At 37.6% G+C, this 20,732-nt stretch overlaps 3 protein-coding genes across 9 annotated transcripts in view; 2 read left to right on the top strand and 1 right to left on the bottom strand.

Moving 5' to 3' along the window:
- The window catches only part of LOC132121496 (phosphatidylinositol-glycan biosynthesis class F protein-like), a 358,018-nt gene that overhangs the window by 124,064 nt on the left and 213,222 nt on the right, over nucleotides 1-20,732 (bottom strand). The window lies entirely within an intron of this gene.
- fbxo11b (F-box protein 11b) lies at nucleotides 817-14,281 on the top strand. 4 transcript variants are annotated; one of them, XM_059530922.1, is made up of 23 exons: nucleotides 818-1,119; nucleotides 2,626-2,685; nucleotides 3,209-3,336; nucleotides 4,055-4,136; nucleotides 4,276-4,420; nucleotides 5,644-5,773; nucleotides 6,071-6,154; nucleotides 6,265-6,397; nucleotides 6,507-6,613; nucleotides 6,800-6,911; nucleotides 7,414-7,520; nucleotides 8,081-8,218; nucleotides 8,310-8,527; nucleotides 8,750-8,930; nucleotides 9,142-9,264; nucleotides 9,342-9,427; nucleotides 9,582-9,658; nucleotides 9,849-9,992; nucleotides 10,223-10,333; nucleotides 11,338-11,445; nucleotides 11,543-11,651; nucleotides 11,744-11,842; nucleotides 12,463-14,281. In XM_059530922.1, exons 3-23 carry the CDS (start codon nucleotides 3,229-3,231, stop codon nucleotides 12,590-12,592), a joined length of 2,532 nt encoding a protein of 843 aa, XP_059386905.1. In that variant the 5' UTR covers nucleotides 818-1,119; nucleotides 2,626-2,685; nucleotides 3,209-3,228; the 3' UTR covers nucleotides 12,593-14,281. The 4 variants fall into 4 exon arrangements, 3 of the variants coding, with proteins under 3 accessions (XP_059386905.1, XP_059386904.1, XP_059386903.1); XM_059530921.1 differs by having other exon boundaries at nucleotides 2,626-2,695; XM_059530920.1 differs by lacking the exon at nucleotides 2,626-2,685 and having other exon boundaries at nucleotides 819-1,119.
- foxn2b (forkhead box N2b) overlaps nucleotides 16,512-20,732 on the top strand; it is a 28,127-nt gene continuing 23,906 nt past the window's right edge. The window contains exons 1-2 of one of the 4 annotated variants that reach the window (XM_059530925.1): nucleotides 16,649-17,076; nucleotides 17,508-17,645. The gene's annotated coding sequence lies outside the window, so the exon portion shown is untranslated. Of the gene's footprint in view, nucleotides 16,627-16,647; nucleotides 17,077-17,507; nucleotides 17,646-20,732 lie in introns of those variants that run through there. The other 3 variants (XM_059530926.1, XM_059530927.1, XM_059530924.1) reach the window with 3 other exon arrangements.

The raw sequence follows: 20,732 nt of genomic DNA, 5'->3' as shown, positions 1-20,732 counted from the left end.
TTTACATTTAAATAAAATGTAAAAAAACCAAAATATTTTATAAAGGTACTAAATACACTAGGACGCTGCAGTGAATTGCTAGGAGATATGGGCTCGGTCGGGGTTGTGAATAATAATAATTGGATTAAGTACATGGAAAAAAGAAACTATTTTACTTAATATTTAACACGTTTAAATATTTTTGCACAGTATAGATTGGGTCTTTAAACAATGTATATAGTATCTGGCTTTTAAATTTAAGGATAGGGGTCCCACACACAAGGATCATGTATGAGAGTTATGAATCATATTTTGGGGTCGGTGGCATTAAAAATCCCTGGTGGAGTTTACCTGGTAAATAAAGCTAAGATGAACCGAACATCTTTCACTGAGATATGTTTTATTTATTAAATTGGTCAGGTTTGTAAGAGCAATGCATTCAAGTATGTGTGTTGTCAAACCAAAACATCTTAAACCAGCCCAAGATATTTTACTAGTCTTAGCTGGTTTAAGATAGCCAGCTGGTCTCTCAGCCCTCCGAAGCTGGTGCTCATCTGGTCTAGCTGGTCTCCCAGGATCTTAACCAACGTCTTGCTACCTTGACCAGACAAGGGGTGCAATTTAGGCTCCAGGGAAGGCTTTTACAACTGTATTGCCATTCAGAACCTTGCTTTTCATGTCACCAGAGCGGTTTACACTGTGAAACACACTTCAATCAAAATGAGAAACTCAGTATTTAAAATCAGTGACACGCTTAATGTTACTCTTGCTGAACATCAGTGTGCAATGTTCTCCGTGTCCATGTTAATGGCTCCTCCTGCTAGAGAGAGAGGGAGAGAGCGAGAGACACGGAGCTCAGCACAGGGGGGAGCTGTCCGAAAAAAACACACCAACAACACCCCGAATAAGAAAAACTGCCCTGGGTCGGTGTCCTTTTTTGGCGTAGACGGGTGACTTGATTTGTTTAAGACTAGAAATTTGTGTAAATGCTAAGTAAAAGAGGATAAGGTTCGAGGGAAGGCTATTTTTTCTTGGTAAAGTCACCTCGCCAAATGAACTCCGTCAGAGCGAGCAGCAGGAGACCCAGGCGAGTGTCGAGGCCGCGCCCGGTGCAGCCGGAAAGAAACAACGCAGAAAGAGGTGAGACGGGGATCTTTAATTCAACAACGCTTCAGTGTTGTGCCGTGTCGTGTACGGTACTTTATCTGCATGACCCGACACGGCCACTCCGAAGTCGCAAGGCCTGAATAAAGGGGTTTGTGTGCAGAGCGTCGAGGCGCATATAAACAGGCCAGGCCGCGCTTTGTTTAGGCTTCACTAGCCAGAACCGTAAACGGCTAGCTTTTAACACACTTACCAGCTTTCCGGATAGACTTGAAACTTAGAAACAATGTGACAAGGTAAATATTGATTTACCTTTTCTATAAGCCACCTCTCATAGGTGGCAGAGAGACGCGAGAAGTGGATTTAGGCATTAAAATCTGCGCTGCGTAGCTGCTAGTATCCAGTGTGGGCTGCCATTGATATAAAACACTGTACATTTAGGCCAAACACTATCACACTAGCTGCTTGTTGCACCGCATTAGTACTTTCAACAGCATTGTTTGGTTTTGGTTCGCTTTGAATGCAGTAGCTGTGAAGTAATCTGTGTTTACACTGCTAGGTAGCACGCCTGCTAATACGAGTAGCTGCGCAGTTGAGCTCACCGCGAGCAAACGGGGTTGATAAAGGCTGTCTTTGCTGTTTTGTTGGTAGTATGTGCGTTACGGGACATTTATCACATGAGTGGTTATTGTTGCAGGTTTTTACATGGTATGCGCAAGGCCCTGGGTTCTGTTGGTGGATATGCATCTGCGATGATCAATCAGAAACCTTTGTTTCCACGTTTAGCTTGGTTACAGACCCCCCCACCCGGAAAGGCTTTCCCTTGATAAAGTGTTAACCCATTGGGTTTTCATGGTCTTCCAGCATTTATTGATTCATTTGAGACTAGTAGTGATCAGTGCATTTGAATACATTGCTGTTTACATTTGGTGTGATGTGAAACGTTCGCAGTTATAGCCTATTGCAATGAGAAAATCAGCCTGTGTACAATATATTGTGATATATTGTGTACTGTATATTCATATTAATATGTTAATATCACGTGGTGTAACCTGTACACATTAAAGTACTAAAACTGATAATGTTTTTTGGACATGCACCATAGTAGTTCTATGGTATTACCATTTGATACCATCCCTGCATTTCATTGGGGTAGTTGGGCTTTTAGACAGTAGAATAATGAAGTGTCTGTGTATTTGCATTAAACGTATGTTATGTTATGTGCCAGGCTCTTAATCTGTATTTTAGATTCAACTTAAGAACATCATCTTCACACTGCTTTATTTTGGTACTGCTTTCTAGGCAGGCACACAGAAAAATGTGTACTAGAGTCACAGCTGATCAGATAAGGATTTAATAAGCAGGTGTTGTCTTGATATTTTGCCCCGATGTAGCCTACTTTTGTTGCCTTGCTGTCTTGTTGCCTGTAAAGTCTTTGTTACCAATGGATCAGTCAGCTGTGAGTTGCCATACAATTCGTGACAGTTCATAGTCAAGCTTTAGCTGCTATTCTCATCTTTCATTTTTGGATGTTGTCTCCAGGTACCAAATGTGCTGTAGGGAAGGACAGACTGTAACGCTCTCAGGTGATCAGTACACCAGGTATTGACAGGTAGGTAGGGTACTTGCACACACAAACAGAGGTGAACAGGTAGAGAACTTTGAAACATTTTTAGCTGATTGAAGAACAGCATTTGTTGCATCTTACCTGGCCGGATCAAAATTCATCTAGCTATGGCTTTCTTACATATATTATATAATGATGTTTACAATTGCGAAAACAGAGAAGGTTAAGGCTTTTAAGAATTTACCTCCTTAAATATCAAGAGATGGAAAAGCAAGCTGTCTCGAAGCATGGAAATTCCACATATTGTCACGTTCTTAATAAATAATTGGTGGAAGTGTCGTGTGCACTGCTATGCTTTTGGAGAAGGCCAACAAAAAGTTTTTTTTGACTGTTTTCATTGCGAGAATGGTTCCATTTTGTTCCAGCAGGAACAGTTCAAAAAGTGCACACATGGATGTCAGGAGTTTGCAGTGGAACTTGGGGTCTGAACCTGTCTACGGCAGGTTGAGATATGTTTCGCTGAATGGATTGTTTTTTTTCTTCCTATGTTCTTTGTAGATGAGGACATCCCTGCAGATATGGTTGCAGAAGAATCTGGTCCAGGAGCTCAAAACAGTCCATACCAACTCCGTAGAAAGTCCCTGTTGCCTAAAAGAACCGTGTGCCCCACAAAAAACAGTATGGAGGTAAAGATTTTGCACTTATGCTATCACTTTTTGACAGAGATTATCCTTCTGATGTCTTTGTAATCTAAGGCTACGTTTACACAACAACGATGTAGTCAAAAACAGAAAAATTTTTCCCTTGTGTCTTTAAAAGTTTCACGTATACACGACTTCATTTTCAAAATGATTTGTTTTTTACACATTTGTGAAAACGGGCAAAAATGCTGTATTATGTATGCCAGGCCAGTAGTTGACACTTTCACCTTGTTAGTAAACTGTACCTGTAGGGAAGTGACGATTATGGTGTATACGATGCGTCTCTGCTGTTGGTTGTAATATTGGTGAAGTAAATACACATACACATTGCTGAAGAAGCGTTATCAAACTCTTGAGCAGCAACAACAGTACCATGTACTCCGCTTATGTTTTGTTTGTTTTGTTTTTGTTTGGCCTTTAAAATCGACATGTACTGCACGCCTACATACCTAACACGTATTATGCACACGCAAGATGTCTCCGTTTTTAAATATTCCTGTATTGGGTGTTTGCACAGAAACGATAAAGGTGGCGTTTTCAAAAACTTGCACTTTGAAACCTGTTTTCAGTCCCAAAAACGCAGTTGTTGTGTAAACGAACAGACAGAACGCATAAGTTTCCCATTTTTGGCTGAAAACGTTGTTGTGTAAACGGCCCCTAAAATGAGTAGTTTAAAAGTCAGTGTCTGGTTTATGTGATGCAGGGAGCCTCCACTTCAGCCACAGAAAATTTTGGTCACCGAGCTAAACGTGCAAGAGTGTCGGGAAAATCTCAGGATTTGCCAGGTGAGTGCAGAGATTGGTCTCAGTCATTCAATTGTGGTTACATTTATTACAAATTTAGTTTCTTATCAAAGGGCTATTCATTCAGTGTGATCCGCAAGCAATTTGGTTTAGATTGCTTCTCCTGTCTACTTTATTTCAGCTGCCCCTGCAGAGCAGTATCTCCAAGAGAAGCTTCCGGATGAAGTAGTTCTGAAGATCTTCTCGTACCTGCTGGAGCAGGATCTGTGCCAGGCTGCCTGTGTATGCAAGCGATTCAGTGAGCTTGCAAATGACCCCATTCTCTGGTGAGATTTTTATACTGACAATAGATTGATTTGCAGAAACATTAATCTCTTAAATTGTTGGAGTATGGAGGAAAATTGTAAGGGCCATGTCTACTACTAATGATTTAATAGATCATAATGTAGGGACAGCCGGCATATTGTTGCATTTTTTTATGTTATGATGATCATGACCGGTATACAGCAATATTGCAGCAAAAAAAGAAAAAAGGTAGATATCAGGAAGATAAGTTTAATGCTTCTCTTTGGAGGAGTGTAACACCTGACATTGCTAGCATGCACAGTCTTGACAAAATTGTCTATTGGGGCTTTTAGATATCAATCTTGTTAGCAACTTTAAAGAAATATATACTGTTAAAAAAAAAAAAAGTATTTTATGCTCACCAAGACTGCATTTATTTGGTCAAAATACATTAATAACAGTAAAATTGTTAAATATTATTGCAATTTAGGATAGCTGTTTCTATTTACAAATTCTGGATATATTTTAAAATATATTTCATTCCTTTGATGGCAAAGCTGAATTTTAAGCAGTCATCACCCCTGTCTTCAGTGTCACATGATCCTTAAGAAATCATTCTGATATGCTGATTTCATGCAAAAAAAAAAAACACATTTCTTATTATTAATGTTACAACCATTGTTTTTTTTTTGTGGAAACTGATTATTAGGATGTTTTCATGAATAGAAAGTTCAAATGTTTTTGTAACAATGTAAAAATCTTTACTGTCACCTTCAATTCAATGCATCCTTGTAGAATAAAAGTATTAATAACTTTTTCATTAAAAGTAAATAAAAACCTTTGCAACAGTAGTGTATAACAGACCAATAGTGTGTAAGTAGTGACACTAGTGTATAACAGCTGACCTGAAATTATGGTACAGTTATTGAAATTTGCACAAAATGCTTATTTGGCACCATAAATGGGGGATTTGTTGAGATTTACATTTACATTTATTCATTTAGCTGACGCTTTTATCCAAAGCGACTTACAATTGCTATATATGTCAGAGGTCGCACGCCTCTGGAGCAACTAGGGGTTAAGTGTCTTGCTCAGGGACACACTGGCGGTTCACAGTGGATTCGAACCCGGGTCTCCCACACCACAGGCATGCGTCTTATCCACTGCGCTAACACCACCCCAAATGTATTACATTACATTACAGATGTTACCGATTCCATAAATTTATATTGTTAGTGAGTTTGTCTGCTTGTGTGATTGACAGGAAGAGACTATACATGGAGGTGTTTGAGTACACACGGCCAATGATGCATCCAGAGCCGGGGAAGTTCTACCAGATCAACCCAGAAGAGTATGAGCAACCAAACCCGTGGAAAGAGAGCTTTCAGCAATTGGTATAAGAGCTGAATTTCTGTAGTCCTTTATAAGTCCGCTTATGGATAATAGTCTTCTCACTTCAGAATAGTATCATAGATGATTTTTCCATATATGATTTTTTCGGTGTGTGGCTTTTTGTTATTTTTCAGAGTAATAATGCTGTTCACTGTCCGAAATGTCATGAATTTTACACACATTTCCACCTCATGGTTATTTGTCCGTCTTAGGTGAATCGATTAAAAATTGTTAACACAGGTGCTAAAATGTGAGGAAGCATTCATCAAGCCTTTGCTTTTCTTTTTCTTTTTCTACAGTATAAAGGAGCACATGTAAAGCCTGGTTTTGCAGAACACTTTTATAGTAATCCAGCCAGATACAAAGGCAGAGAAAATATGTTGGTATGGATCTTTGGCTTCAGTATTTTCTTTTCTGTTAAGAAAGGTCAATAAATGCACTGAGGATTTTTCAGCTTCATTGTAATTGCAGTGTTTTTTTTTCTGGTTTGCAGTATTATGACACCATTGAGGATGCATTGGGAGGGGTACAGGAGGCCCATTTTGATGGCCTGATATTTGTGCATTCTGGCATTTACACAGATGAATGGATTTACATTGAATCCCCCATTACAATGATTGGCGCAGGTGAACCATATGACCCTGTTTTTGTTACCTGTGCCCTGTAAATCTTAAAACCTTTAACCTCACATCCTTAGATAACAGTCATTTACACCCTTGTTTTCATTCCTCTCAGCTTCAGGGAAGGTTGCTGACAAGGTTGTTATTGAAAACACTAGAGATTCAACATTTGTGTTTATGGAGGGATCTGAAGATGCATATGTGGGTTACATGACCATCAGGGTGAGTCTAACCAGCTTTTGTCTTTTAGTGCATTATCTTATTATACATGCTGCATTTGTGAATCATTGCATGATGTCTTTTAGATAATACTACTTGCTCTTTTGTATGCTCTATGATGCTTTTAATTAGAGATTGCAGCAAATCATGCTTTTGAGTGTGTGTGTAATATTGCCATTTCTCCTACAGTTCAACCCTGATGATAAGTCAGCACAGCATCATAATGCTCACCACTGTTTGGAGATCACGGTTAACTGCAGCCCCAACATCGACCACTGTGTTATCCGCAGTACCTGCACAGGTATTTTTCATTCTATTTAGACAACCATCTGCTTGCCTAGCATAATGCACTACAGTTTAAAAGTTTGGCCTTGGTATGATTTTTTAAATGTTTTTGTGAAATGTTTCTTATGCTCACAAAGGTTGCTGTTTTTTAATCAAAAACATAGTATTTTGAATTGTCAAGCAATTATTACTTCAGTGTCACATGATCCTTCAGAAATCATTCTAATATGCCGATTTGTTATAATCAGATAACATTTCTTAATCGGTTAATTATTATTATTATTTTTTTTCCAGGATACTTTAATAAATAAAAAATTCTAAATGTCCTTACTGTCGCTTTTGATCAGTTTAAAGCATCATTCATCTGACATGACATGCATTCAAAGTAAACTTCATAGTATGTGTGGGAATTTAGCCCTTGACCATGGTGTTAATAAAGCCATATTTTATTAGCTAAAATACAGTAATTGTTATTGGATGGTTTTGAGATGGGAGTCTCTCTCTATCTTTTTGTGCAGTGGGATCAGCGGTGTGTGTAAGTGGTCAAGGTGCTGGACCTACCATCAAACACTGCAACATCAGCGATTGTGAAAATGTTGGACTCTATATCACTGATCATGCACAAGTAGGAGCCTTCATTGTCTATTTTGTGCATTAAAGGAACTGTTCAAAATGGAAATGATTGTATTGAAATTAGAATTGTATGTAGTTGTCCTCATGTTGTTTCAAAATATTATGCTGCTGTTTTCTTCATGCAAATGTTTCCAAGTAGTAGGATCATACTGACCTTTCAGTCAAGCACTGAACAGGAAAAACATCAAAAGCTCCTTAAAAGTGACTTTTTTGCACTATATTTCAAGTCTTCTGAACCCATATGATACATACTTGGACTATTCCATTACTCCATATTCAATAGTAGTTAAAATGCATGACTTGTTTATTTTTTTTTTACACGTTCTGGTCAGATCATTTTGTAAAAATGTTGCGTTTTAAATATCTGCTTTATCTTAATGTTGGTACTGATTTTTTGTCTAAAATTGTAAACATTTGCAGACAAGACTATTGGATGCTAATATTATTGTTCATAATAAAACAAACACGCACACATATATTGTGCTTTTTCAAAATACAAGTTCTTCAAAAAACTCTTCCTAAAATATTCACCTGCAAGCTGTTGTGTTACAGGGTATTTATGAAGATAACGAAATCTCAAACAATGCACTTGCGGGTATCTGGGTAAAAAACCATGGCAACCCTATCATCAGACGTAATCATATCCACCATGGCAGAGACGTAGGAGTGTTTACCTTTGACCATGGCATGGTAATTACACCTAACATTTGTTCATTCAGAGACTTTATCTATTCTGGGCACTAGCCGGTGAGTTGATTTCGGTCTCTTTGTCCCTCTGCAGGGCTACTTTGAGAGCTGTAATATCCATAGGAACAGGATTGCAGGATTTGAGGTGAAGGCATACGCAAACCCAACTGTAGTACGCTGTGAGATCCACCACGGCCAAACGGGGGGGATCTACGTACATGAGAAAGGTCGAGGCCAGTTCATAGAAAACAAAATCTATGCTAATAACTTTGCTGGTGTGTGGATCACCTCTAATAGTGACCCAACTATAAGGTTAGTCTCCATTGTCCTCACTGTCTTGCCTATTTAAATTAAGTTAGCAGTGTCATATTAGTGTAAATCAATATTGCTATGTAAAAACGTAAAAATTATGTATTTTTTGCATTTTGGATAGTGATAAGCTTGTGCGCAGCTCAACAAAGACTCGGCACACTGAAAATAGATTTTTCCATTTTGTTGATTATCTATAAAATCAACTGTCTGCTCTTAATCTAGGGGAAATGCCATCTTCAATGGAAACCAAGGAGGCGTTTACATATTTGGAGATGGGAGGGGCCTCATTGAGGGAAATGATATTTATGGAAATGCCCTGGCTGGCATTCAGATCAGAACGAACAGCTGTCCTATAGTAAGGCACAACAAGATCCATGACGGGCAGCACGGAGGAATCTATGTGGTGAGCATGACCTGACTGTAATAGATAACAGGCTGCTGACAGAACAAAGAATATAAATTAAAAATTAAAATTAAATTTATGCATTTAGCAGACGCTTTTATCCAAAGCGACTTAGTGCATTCAGGCTATCAATTTTTACCTATCATGTGTTACCAGAATATACACACACTATTCATTGATCATAGAATAACTCTCTGTTTCTCTTTTGTAGCATGAAAAGGGCCAGGGTGTAATAGAGGAAAATGAGGTGTACAGCAACACTCTAGCCGGAGTGTGGGTGACCACAGGAAGCACGCCAGTACTCAGGAGGAACAGGATACACAGTGGAAAACAGGTTTGGAACTTCAAAATTTAGTTCTGTATGATCTAGCATTCATTCTTCCCTCCTAATGTTGTTATTTCTCTGAAAAGGTTGGAGTGTATTTTTATGACAATGGACATGGAGTACTGGAAGATAATGATATCTACAATCACATGTACTCTGGAGTCCAGATCAGGTAGGACGTGATTGAATTTCTGAAGTATCAGGGGTACAAATTGGTTTTCAAGAGTCTTGGTCGTAAAACAGTGTACTGCGTTTTTATACTGGATTCATATTTTGCATGCGTTGTACAGGATTGATGTTTTTTTCCTTATGTTTTTACAACAAAGAACTGGAAGCAATCCAAAAATCAGAAGAAACAAAATTTGGGGTGGACAGAATGGAGGCATCCTTGTTTACAATTCTGGTAAGTTCTTTATCCACTTTCTCTCTGTTGTCTCTATTTGTCTTAAGTTCTTATGAAGCTTGTTTTTATTGTTGTGTTTTAGCCATACAACAGTTACAGGTCTCAGCTGTCATATTGGTCTGCCTAGTTGTGAGAGGTTTCTGTTTGTTGTGTTTGTGTTTAACATCATTTGGTGGACTTTGGTTCTTAGGGCTGGGTTTCATCGAGGACAATGAGATCTTTGATAATGCCATGGCGGGGGTGTGGATTAAGACAGACAGCAACCCCACACTGCGCAGGAATAAAATCCATGATGGACGGGATGGGGGTATTTGCATATTCAACGGAGGGAGGGGTAAGAACGGATTGGAAAATTTCTTACTGCTTTTAGGTGCAGTGCAGGAAATGCTACGACAGCTGAGTGAATTAAAATAGAAAAATAAATCACACAATTAGTGATGAAAACCCCTGTGGTTCAAAACTAAGCTTAATCTGAGTCAAAAAGCTGCCCAGTTAAAATAATGGATGTACCATGTTTTATCATTATGATAAAACTAATAGCAGTGTCTTCATATGCATGTTCAGGGTTGTTGGAAGAGAACGATATCTTCAGGAATGCACAGGCTGGTGTTCTCATCAGCACAAACAGCCACCCGGTGCTGCGGAAGAACCGGATATTTGATGGCTTTGCTGCAGGTCAGTAGGGTTAAGTCAGAATTGCGTACATGTTGCCACTGTGGTGGTATCAAAGGGATAGTTCACCCAAAAATTACAATTTGCTGAATGTTAACTCGCGCTCAGGCCCTCCAAAATTTCCATATTCAGAGAAATTTAACATTACATCATTTGCTCTTCAATAATAATCCACTTGACTCCAGTCAGTTAATGTATTGTGAAGTGAAAAGCTCCATGTTTGTAAGAAACATATTGTGACCCTGGACCACGAAACTAGTCATAAGGATCTTTTTTTTTATTGACTGTTATACACCGCCTGAAAGCTGAAGACAGAAGCTGTTAGGATAGGACAGTATATGACCGAGATACTACTATTTGAAAACCTAGAATCTAAGGGTGCAAAAAAATCCCAAGTATTGAGGAAATTTACTTTAAACTTGTCCAAATGAAGTTCTTAGTAATGCATATTGCTAATCAAAAATTCAGTTTTAATATATTTATGTACAAAAAATGTATAAAATATCTTCATGGAACATGATCTTTACTTAATACCCTAATAATGATTTTTGGCATTAAAGAAAAATAATTTTGACCTATACAATGTATTTTTTGGGCTATTTTTACAAATATACCCCAGTGACTTAAGACTGGTTTTGTGGTCCAGGGTCACAATTCCTCTTTAATGTTTCAACTTTAAACTTGCTTTTATCCAAAATACCATGAGCTATAATAATGCTTCCTTCAGTGACACATTCACTGCAGAGGATCCATTGGTGAGAAAGTAATATAATGTTCAATTTCTCAAAATCGGTTACGATGAAGAAACAAACTCATCTACAACTTGGATGGGCTGGGGGCGAGTAGATTTTCAGGAAATTACCAGTTTTAGATAAACTATTCCTTTACTATATAATGGTTCTTTTGTGGTCTTAATGGTAAATTGTAAAATAATGAAAATGTATATGTCATCATTACATTTTTCTATTCAATCTTCCAAATAACACGCACTCTCACCCCCACTTTAGGCATTGAAATCACAAACCATGCCACAGCGACTCTGGAAGGCAATCAAATATTCAACAACAGATTTGGAGGTTTATTTCTAGCCTCCGGTGTCAATGTTACAATGAAAGGTAAACATTATCATTGAAACCCATAACCAACTATCTTTCTCACTTCACCTTAATATAATATAATATAATAATATAACTGTTTTTCATAACTTTGTAGATAACAAAATCATGAACAATCAGGATGCCATAGAAAAGGCGGTGAGCAGAGGTCAGTGCCTGTACAAGATTTCCAGTTACACCAGCTACCCCATGCACGATTTCTACAGGTAATCAGAAGGCAGTCAACTTGAAGCCGTCTGCATTGAAAACCAACAGATCTGGTAATAGTATTTCACCTTTTTCCATTCTCTTGTATTAGGTGTCACACCTGTAACACAACAGACCGGAATGCAATTTGTGTGAATTGTATTAAGAAGTGCCACCAAGGGCATGATGTGGAGTTTATACGGCATGATAGGTCAGTGGCAAACCTTCTTGTATACAGTGCAATATGTATACATTACTATTCAAAGATTGGGGTTGGTAAGAGGTTTTTGAAAGAAATCTTTTCGGCTCACCAAGGCTGCATTTATTTAATCAAATACAATAAAAACAGTAATTGTGGAATATTATTACAGTTTAGAGGAACTGTTTTCTTAAAACAATATTTTATAATGTAGTGAACACATTTGGTGAATAAGTAAATTATGACTTCTTAACTTAACTTCTTAACTTTCATAATTCAGACTTTTCTTGCAATTCTGAATTTACATCTTGCTTTTCCTCAGAATTGTAATAGAGCAAGACAAAATTGTGAAGTTTTTTTTTTTTTTTTTTTAAACAGGAAACTTTTTTTTTTTTTTTTTAGCAGAAACGAGCTTCTGTAGAAAATGGTTGTGCTGCTTAATATTTTTGTGAAACTGATACATTTTCAAGAAGAACCTATAGTTCACGAGAATAGCTTTAGTTACAGGTGAATTGCAGAATATTTATTTTTCTGTAGTTACAGGTCAATTGCAGAATATTTTTTTTTCTGTAAAATTTAGTGGATGCATAGATTAATCTGCTATAATCCCTTTTACAATCTGTCCTATGCAGGTTTTTTTGTGACTGTGGCGCAGGTACATTGTCCAATCCTTGCACATTGGCTGGAGAGCCGACCCATGACACAGACACTCTGTATGACTCTGCACCTCCCATAGAATCCAACACATTACAGCACAACTGAGATCCAGCTCAACCTCCATCACAGCACCCTGGCCTTTATCGTACCTGCCTACAAATCCAGAGCGCCTGCCATTTCTGGGCCAGAAAGGACTAAAACTGTCAGACTTTGAATTAATCATTTTAAGAGAAACTATCTTTGGAAAGGTGAAATGCAGCACTCCAAAGCCATGTAAAGCTGCCTCAGTGTTGGGTGCGGACTCTTGTATATCGCTTACTGAGAAGATGTTTTGATGCAAGGAGTTTTCTTCACTTCTGGTTGGGAGCATGATGGATGATTTAGAAGAGTGAAATATTGTGAAGCAATATGTTGACTCAGGATTCTGGAGATTATGGAGGTGGGTGCCACAGTGGAGTTTAGTTTGGGAGGGGAGTAGACTTTGTTTGGTCCTTCCAGTTGCAAAGTCCAACGCTGTGCGCCCTGCCCTGTGCAACTTCAGCGCTATGTGGAGATTCAAGACGAGTTCTGCTGCAGTTTTTGTACAGATCTGACTGTGACCCGAGCCACTAGGAACTACAGATTGTGGTTTTCTTGGATTAGAGGCAGAGCCATACCGTTATGGCTTCCCCCGGTGACTGTTTTTTTTACAGCAAATGTGCTGAAATATATGTATGATATAAAAATTCACAACCCCCGACCCCCACAAAAAAAAAAAAAAAAACTGTGATTAGCACTTGCTTTTTTTTTTTTATGTTAATGTGTTTCTGACCTACAAATATGATTTTAATGCTTTCTCATGTAGTTTTGTATTTTCATGAAAAAAAAATCTTATTGTATTTGAATGTCTCTTATTTTATTATATATTATTATTATTATTGTTATTAATATTTTTTTTTAGCACACATTAGGCTTGCTGTAATCTTGCTCATGTCTCAGTATATAAGTTCTTTCTGTGAAAGAGGAATAACAAAGAAAAGATCCGAAAACTAACACTAAATTGTCCTCCAGCATTTTTTTTTTAATGAGGTGATTTCTTTGAAGTTAATTTCTTTTATGTGAGTGATTGATGTGTGAAACTTATGGTTATGAAGGTTCCGATATGTTTGCTTCCCATTTGTTCCTGCCATAATTAGAAAAGGGGTGGTTTTTGCCTATTTTAGTTATCTTTCTCATTCTCAAGTTCCCTTTCTAAATATTTGGAGCTTTAATCTCCAAGCGGTTTGATGTGTTAACCAAGGGCCCAAGAATTCTGAAACATGTTTGACCGTTAATCTTACACCCAATGTAAAGAAATGGTTTTATATTAAAAATAATCCCAGAGCATTTTCATTTAGTAAATTTTGTCCATGCAGTTATAGCATCCTGAAAATGTATCCTGACTTTAGAAACATTTTTATTGCATTCTTTTGGGCCCATGGCCTGACTTGTGCCTGTTTTAAGTATGCTAGCGATTTTGAAAAGCCTTGCTGGAGTTGGTTTATATTGGAGGCCTCTGGCCTCTTTGAAGCTGAGACAAGTATCTCTACAGCCCCATTGTCTTTTTGCCCCTCAAACTCCATTTATGTGTAATGTGACTGTGGCTTCTCATGCAGCCTGAATTTTATGCATGTGTACCATAACATCTAGACTTAATATATTGTGAAGTCTTCAATAACCATTATGTAGATGCTAGAATGAATTTAAAAAGGGTTTAATTTCCTAGAAAAGGACAGAAACTGGTCATTTTTAAGAAAATAAACTTTATTAGATCAACACTGGTTGTGCTTCTTTTGTTGATTCCTAACAATATGTTTGACATAAAAACAAGTAGTTTGCTGTTTTAATAACTTGTTTTATAGGTTGCGCTACTTTAACAAAACTTGCCTGTTCTCTTATCCATAAAGCCATGAAAACCCCCAACAACTGTCACTACGGTTGAACAGAATAGTACACTGCCTTCAAGAGCTTGTTAAACATGATTTGATTACAGTTATTATAAGACAAAACCACCCTGATTGCAGGTGTCGCCTTCCTGTAATAACCTAATAGAGATACTCGACTTTAGGAGACTTTTACAGCGGTGTGCTTTATCTAGTCTGATAAGAATAAGTCGTTATTGACTGAATACATAAACCCTTCACTTGCCACAATTCCTGGGTAAATGCACCATCTATATGCAAACAACCTAAATAAGCCTAAAATATAACTGAAATGACCTACATCTACATCTTAAAAACAATGTGATATAATTGAAATCAGATACAAATAAATCAAAAATTTTAGCAATCTGAGATCAAAGCTGTAACCTCAGCCACAAATACTGGGTACATTATATCAGATTGAGGTTTTCAATGGATCAACTTTTAGAGTCTGTTTGGTTACTTTTACAGAATGTTTGGTTAAATCCTTATCCGGGATTAACGTGGCAAAAAAGTAATGGCATATTCACTGCATTGGATGCATTACAGGACAAAAAGCATTCCTTAAAAGCCTTACTTTTCAAAAATAGAGTTGAAATTATAATGTGGAAAAACATGGCACACAACTTTGGGGTCAAAAAGTGACACATTTGCTCCTGCAAACATAAAGGAATAGGAATTACCCAAAAAATGTTGATGAGTTTGTTTCTTCGTCGGAACAGATTTGGAGAAATTTTGAATCATTTGCTTACCAGTGGATTCTTTGTAATCTGCACGACTCCAGTCTATCAGTTAATGCCCTGTGAAGCAAAATTCTGCGTGTGTAATAAATCCATCAGTGGGGCATTTTTTCATATTCAGTTCTATCACGTTGCTTTCTCCAGTGAAAAAAGTCATCTCCTCTGAATCAGGAGAGAAATATGCACAGAGCAAGCATATCTTTAAAGCGAAAACAGTTCTAAACAAATTCTAATATAAGAAGACAGCAGGCAATAGACTTTTTCACTAGAGAAAGTGTTATTGATTATGGACTGGTATTTTGGCAGGGAGTGACGGTTTAAAGTTGAAAGGTCTTAATGATGGATTTGCTTCTTACAAACATGCAGCTTCACAAGGCATTCATTGATGGACTGGAGTCATGTGAAATACTTGTGGATTATTGTGATGTTTTTATCAGATGTTTGGACTCTCATTCTGACGGCACCCATTCACTGCAGAGGATGCATTGGTGACTAGATGATGTAATGCTACATTTCTCCAAACCTGTTCTGATGAAGCAGCAAACTCATATGCATCTTGAGGGTGAGTAAATTTTCAGCAAATTTTTAATTTTGGGGTAAACTATTCCTTTAATATTTGATCAATTAATTTGAAAATTCATGATTTTCATGTCAGCAATGAACAGCCCAGTGGCTAAATAAATTAAACTATTTATTTAAATAATAAATCATTTAATAAATAGTTAAATAACATCAGTTCATTAAACTAAATGGCCTTGGTCATATTTATAGCAAAATAAACATTTAATTTTGCACAATTCTTATCTTCTGAGATTCATGTTGTCTGTGTGAGACCCTCTCAACTCCTGACAGACCCTCCACGGTGCCATAAATCAGTCATGGGATTGGAAAGCCACATGCATGGAGGTTATATAACGTTAATAGTCTTTTACTTCTTTCTTATTGTATAATTAGATATTACATGCCTGCATTTAAGGATTAAGTTACAATTAGACCCTATAGATTTAAGGATATTTACTCTTCTGCTGCAAAACTGCTAGATTTGATTTGGTATTAAAAACTGTTTCCTTGTCAGAACCAATACAAAAAATAAATTACCATTAAAACATCACAAGCGTATTTTGTTGTTATTAATTGATTATGGCTGTATTTAGAATACAAACGAAGCAAAAAAAAAGGCTAAATATTTCAGCATGAAAGGGTTAAATAATTACCAGATGGAACAAGAAATAATAAAAAGTACAATAATATACTCATGGTCATACTCCTGACTTTCCAGACAGTTTAAAATCTCATTGGAGCACGATACTTATAAGTTGGTAAGGTTTAAGTACCTCTACTTTACATTGCGAAAGAGCCTGCGATTGGACGACGAGCATCCGGGACTCTCCCACTAATGACGCGACATCATCTGACCTCGTCTCCAGCGTAAACTGGCTGCTGGTCAAACGCCGTCGAAGTTAGTAAACCTATTTAATATGAAGCAAATACTCAATGGGATTATGACGTCAAAATATTTAAATCTACACCAGCTGGTCTAGACTCTCCTTTGAAATAACACAGAGTTTTTCGTCACGAATCTCTCACGAGCGAATGAATAACGTAGTGCAACGCGGAGCGCATGCTAAACGCGATTGCTTAGGTTTGCTAAAAAAGTGTTATGGCGATGCGGCAGTTGTCAAGGGGGATATCGGCGAGCAGGGGGTGTGATTGGCTGATGTGGCCCTGTTGCCTTGGCGACGGTGGGGGGGGGGGGGGGGGGTACGGAAGCGTTGCCGTGAGGCGTGATCTCCGCGCTGCGTGCGTGGACGGAGGAAGCAGCTGCTGATCTTACACACCGCGAGCGAAAGGCTACCGCATGAAAGCACGGGAGCTTTTGTTGTCGGACGCGACAGTAGAAAGCACGAATGTAAGTAAAAGCTTGTGGGTGTTATTTATAATACTGTTAATTTGAAGGGAGATCGTATGTGTCGGCGCGTTTTTAATCAGATGACAAATATGAAACGTGTCTCGTGAAAAAAAAACATCTAGCCAATAACAAGCCATTGAGCTGTCTAATTGTGGTGTTTACGTTTTTTTTTAAAGAATATTTTTGTTATTCATATTTATTATTGAAATATACACCCGTCTGTTTTATTTCCAGAATACATTTATTAACATTTTAGACCATGTGATCTTGCCTAGCTAACTTAGTTGAGTAAAATGCATGCGTTTGCCGTCGAGTTGACACGAGACCATAAACCAACCACATTCCAGTCGTAGTACACTTTTCCTGAAGGAATACTAAAAAAACAAAAAAATATATCCAAGGACTTTTTCTTCGCTGTTTTATGTCGCTAGCTTTGCCGAAGCTTGCCGCAAAGCTTTGCTTTAAAGCCACGCATTAGCTTGTCGCTAACTGAAGATCCTCGTTCTGAAGACTGGCCAGCATTCTTCTGACATTATCAGCGGAAGTTTCAGAACGCACGAGCACGACAGGTATGCAGTCATAGAATGTATTCTAAATAAAATTACAATTCAAACGTCAAGTTGTCGCGAAAGTGCTTTTTAAATCGGAACTCCCAAATAAGAAAACATTCGAATAGAACGTTAATCGAACGCGCGATAGTCGACTATAACAGCAGAGTAATGCTGAAGGTTACAGTTAAAGGTTACAAATATATATTCAGTTGTCAGTAGTGACAATCTAGGGCAACCATGTAACACGAGATGTGAGGGTGGGTGCTGTTCTTTTCTCGTTTTGTTTTGCTTATCACTTGTGGTTGTACATAAGCATTCGTTGAGATCGAAAGCAATGGACTGGTGGTAGTTTTGCTGTGACTTTTTGATGAAATGGGATGTTCTGACGTGGACGTGCACTCATTATTTCCGGCGGTAGATAACGTCTGAGTGACATTGACACGTGGTCCGAGTGAACGCATAGCTGTACTTGGGGAAGAGCTGGGGACGGGTAACACAACTCTGAGCAGTGTGTCACATGAGCACGTTATTTAGTTCTGCTGTCTACATTTGCACTTTAGACTGTAGTCTCATTCTGGTCATGTTGTGTAGGCTGCGAAAAGGGTTTCTGTGTTGTTAACAGGGTTGTCATGTATTCGCTTTTATTTGCTGTATTTCAATATCTGCGTCCACAGTCTACAGGGTTCAGATGCATAGCTAGCTACATCTGAAAGGGCACCAGTGCCTGCAGAGACTTCATTAGTACCGAATCCTGCGCTAATGTAGTGAATGGCAATAGTGTCTGTGCGGTGCTGTTTTCTCTTGAGGGCTTTTGTAGGACACAGCAAATGATCCCTTGCTTATTGCTTCTCTCCTGTCATTGAATGGTAAATTAATTAGTCTCATTATGACTCTCACTATGATAGATAAGATCTGGCTCTCGGCTGTATGCAGTTGCTGTCCCTCTAAAGTTGAAGAAGTTAGAAATGCAGCCAAAACAGTCATTTAAGCTCATACATTGTGCAAGGTTCAACTTCGAAAATTAAAATAAATAAAACGTGTGCATATTTATATATATATATAAAAACATTTTTTGCTTTATTTTATAAATATATATTCTATTATTTTATTTATAAAAAAACATACACCTGGTTGAACCTTGCAGCCAAAGACTAATTTTATTATTTTAAATAAAAAAAAAACTAAATAAAGGAGGAACGTATATATACTTAAGCAGTCAACATTAGTTTAATCAATAGTCAAAAACTATCAAGAAAGAAACACAAAAGCACCCTAGACTGTGTAAATTCTTCATTTTCACTGCAAGAGGGGTTTAAAAAACATCAAGTTTCGTCTTATTAAAACCACAAATTTACATTTGGCAACCCTTCCTGGTTGAGTGGCATAACATGTAAACGAACATGCAGTTGCTTTCCTCCAAAGACAGTTGAGCATGCTTTATTATGCAAGTTAAATGCTCAATATAGAGTTTTTTTTTTTTTTTAGTAAAACTCATCAACTTGTCCTAACTCAGTTGAAAAGCTTATGTCCAAGCTTTTATGCGGCCTGTAATGACCCCTCTTTCCATCCTCTCATTATACCTCCATTTCCACATATTTGTCATCTGCTGTTAGCCTCTTTTTGTTCCTTGATGCCCTCAGCGTTAGACCAGGAGGCTCAACTCATGTCCCTAGGAGGCTATAATGCTGTTGTTGCCATGGCTACATGGTGACACCGGGCGTGGTAATCAAATATAGGCGACTGCTCTGGATTTCAGATGTGCAAATGTGTGCTTTTTTTTTTTTTCTCATTTGTCTGGACCATGTCAGATCTTACTCCCACCCCAACCCCCAACTCAACGTTGTGTTCTCAGATTTTTTTCTGTCACACTTCTTTTTGTTTAGTAACCTTCACCTCCTTTCTGAAAGATTGAAGTCAGCAGGCAGTTAGGGCCACTCTATCCATTGACAGTGATGCTAATATCAGCCAGTGCCTTGATGAGGAGAGCTTGCCCCCCAGTACCATAGCCTGTGTCATTCTGGTCATGATAGCCTCCATTGTGTTTTTCACTCCTGTGTGAATAAAGAGGGTGTGTTTAATTGAGACTTTAGGGTGTGACAATGACATGGGATCGAGTCCAGACAGCACGCTGTGAGGATTGTGTGGCGGCCGGCTTGTGTGTATGAATGCCTGAATGCAAGGGCGTAGATTTGGTTTGAACATTGGGGGGGTTGAACATTGTATGCTGCCCTTTATTTTTTTCAATTTTTTTTTTTATGTGTATTGTTATTGGACAATTTCTATCTATCTATCTATCTATCTATCTATCTATCTATCTATCTATCTATCTATCTGGCAACATGCTTTAACTGATTACAAATTCAACATATACAAATATGAAAGAGACAACATTTAGACATTTATTTTAAGATTTTTACATTCCACCTTAATGCATTTTAATTTTTTTTTCTAAAGGGAAACACATCTTTGAAACATTAAAGGCATTAATGTGTAGCCTACATTTACAAAGCTGCTGTTTTTCTATACTGTTTCCTATTTTATTTTATTGATTGAATGGCATCTTCTTTACCTGATCACCTGCTCCTCCTCTCCCTCTGCTGACTTTTCTACCCTGCAGCTATATTTACCTCGAATCTGTTATAAAAACATGTTAAGAGATTATACACCTCATAACGTTATGAAATTTGTGTATAATCATCATTCATAAAATTTTGACAAAGTAGAGATTATCAAAATAAAGAAATTAAGTATTGAAACCGCCAGTAGGCGGCAGTGTTTCACTGTTTTAATGAGTTAGCCACTTAAATAGTTAATTCATCCAATTCGTTCAAAAGTCAGATTAATTTAGTAAGAAAACAAACACCGATGTGAATACTTTTGTCGTTGATAATTACAGACACTATTGAAAAATATACTAGCAAAACAGACAGCTGCTTTGGTAACTTGTTATAGGTAGGCTACTGATAGTTATAGCTAAATACATTGCAATGGATTAGCTAGCTAAAATATATGTGGTGTGTACTAACTATTACACAATATTCTCATACCTCATTCTCAGTACATGCTTTAATTTTTTTGCATCCCTCTCTGACCAGCAGTTAAATA

The sequence above is a fragment of the Carassius carassius genome, chromosome 39 (genome assembly GCF_963082965.1).
Source record: "Carassius carassius chromosome 39, fCarCar2.1, whole genome shotgun sequence".
NCBI lineage: Eukaryota > Metazoa > Chordata > Actinopteri > Cypriniformes > Cyprinidae > Carassius > Carassius carassius.
The sequence above is the reverse complement of the archived record's forward strand: the minus strand, read 5'-3'. Positions and strand labels throughout refer to the sequence as shown.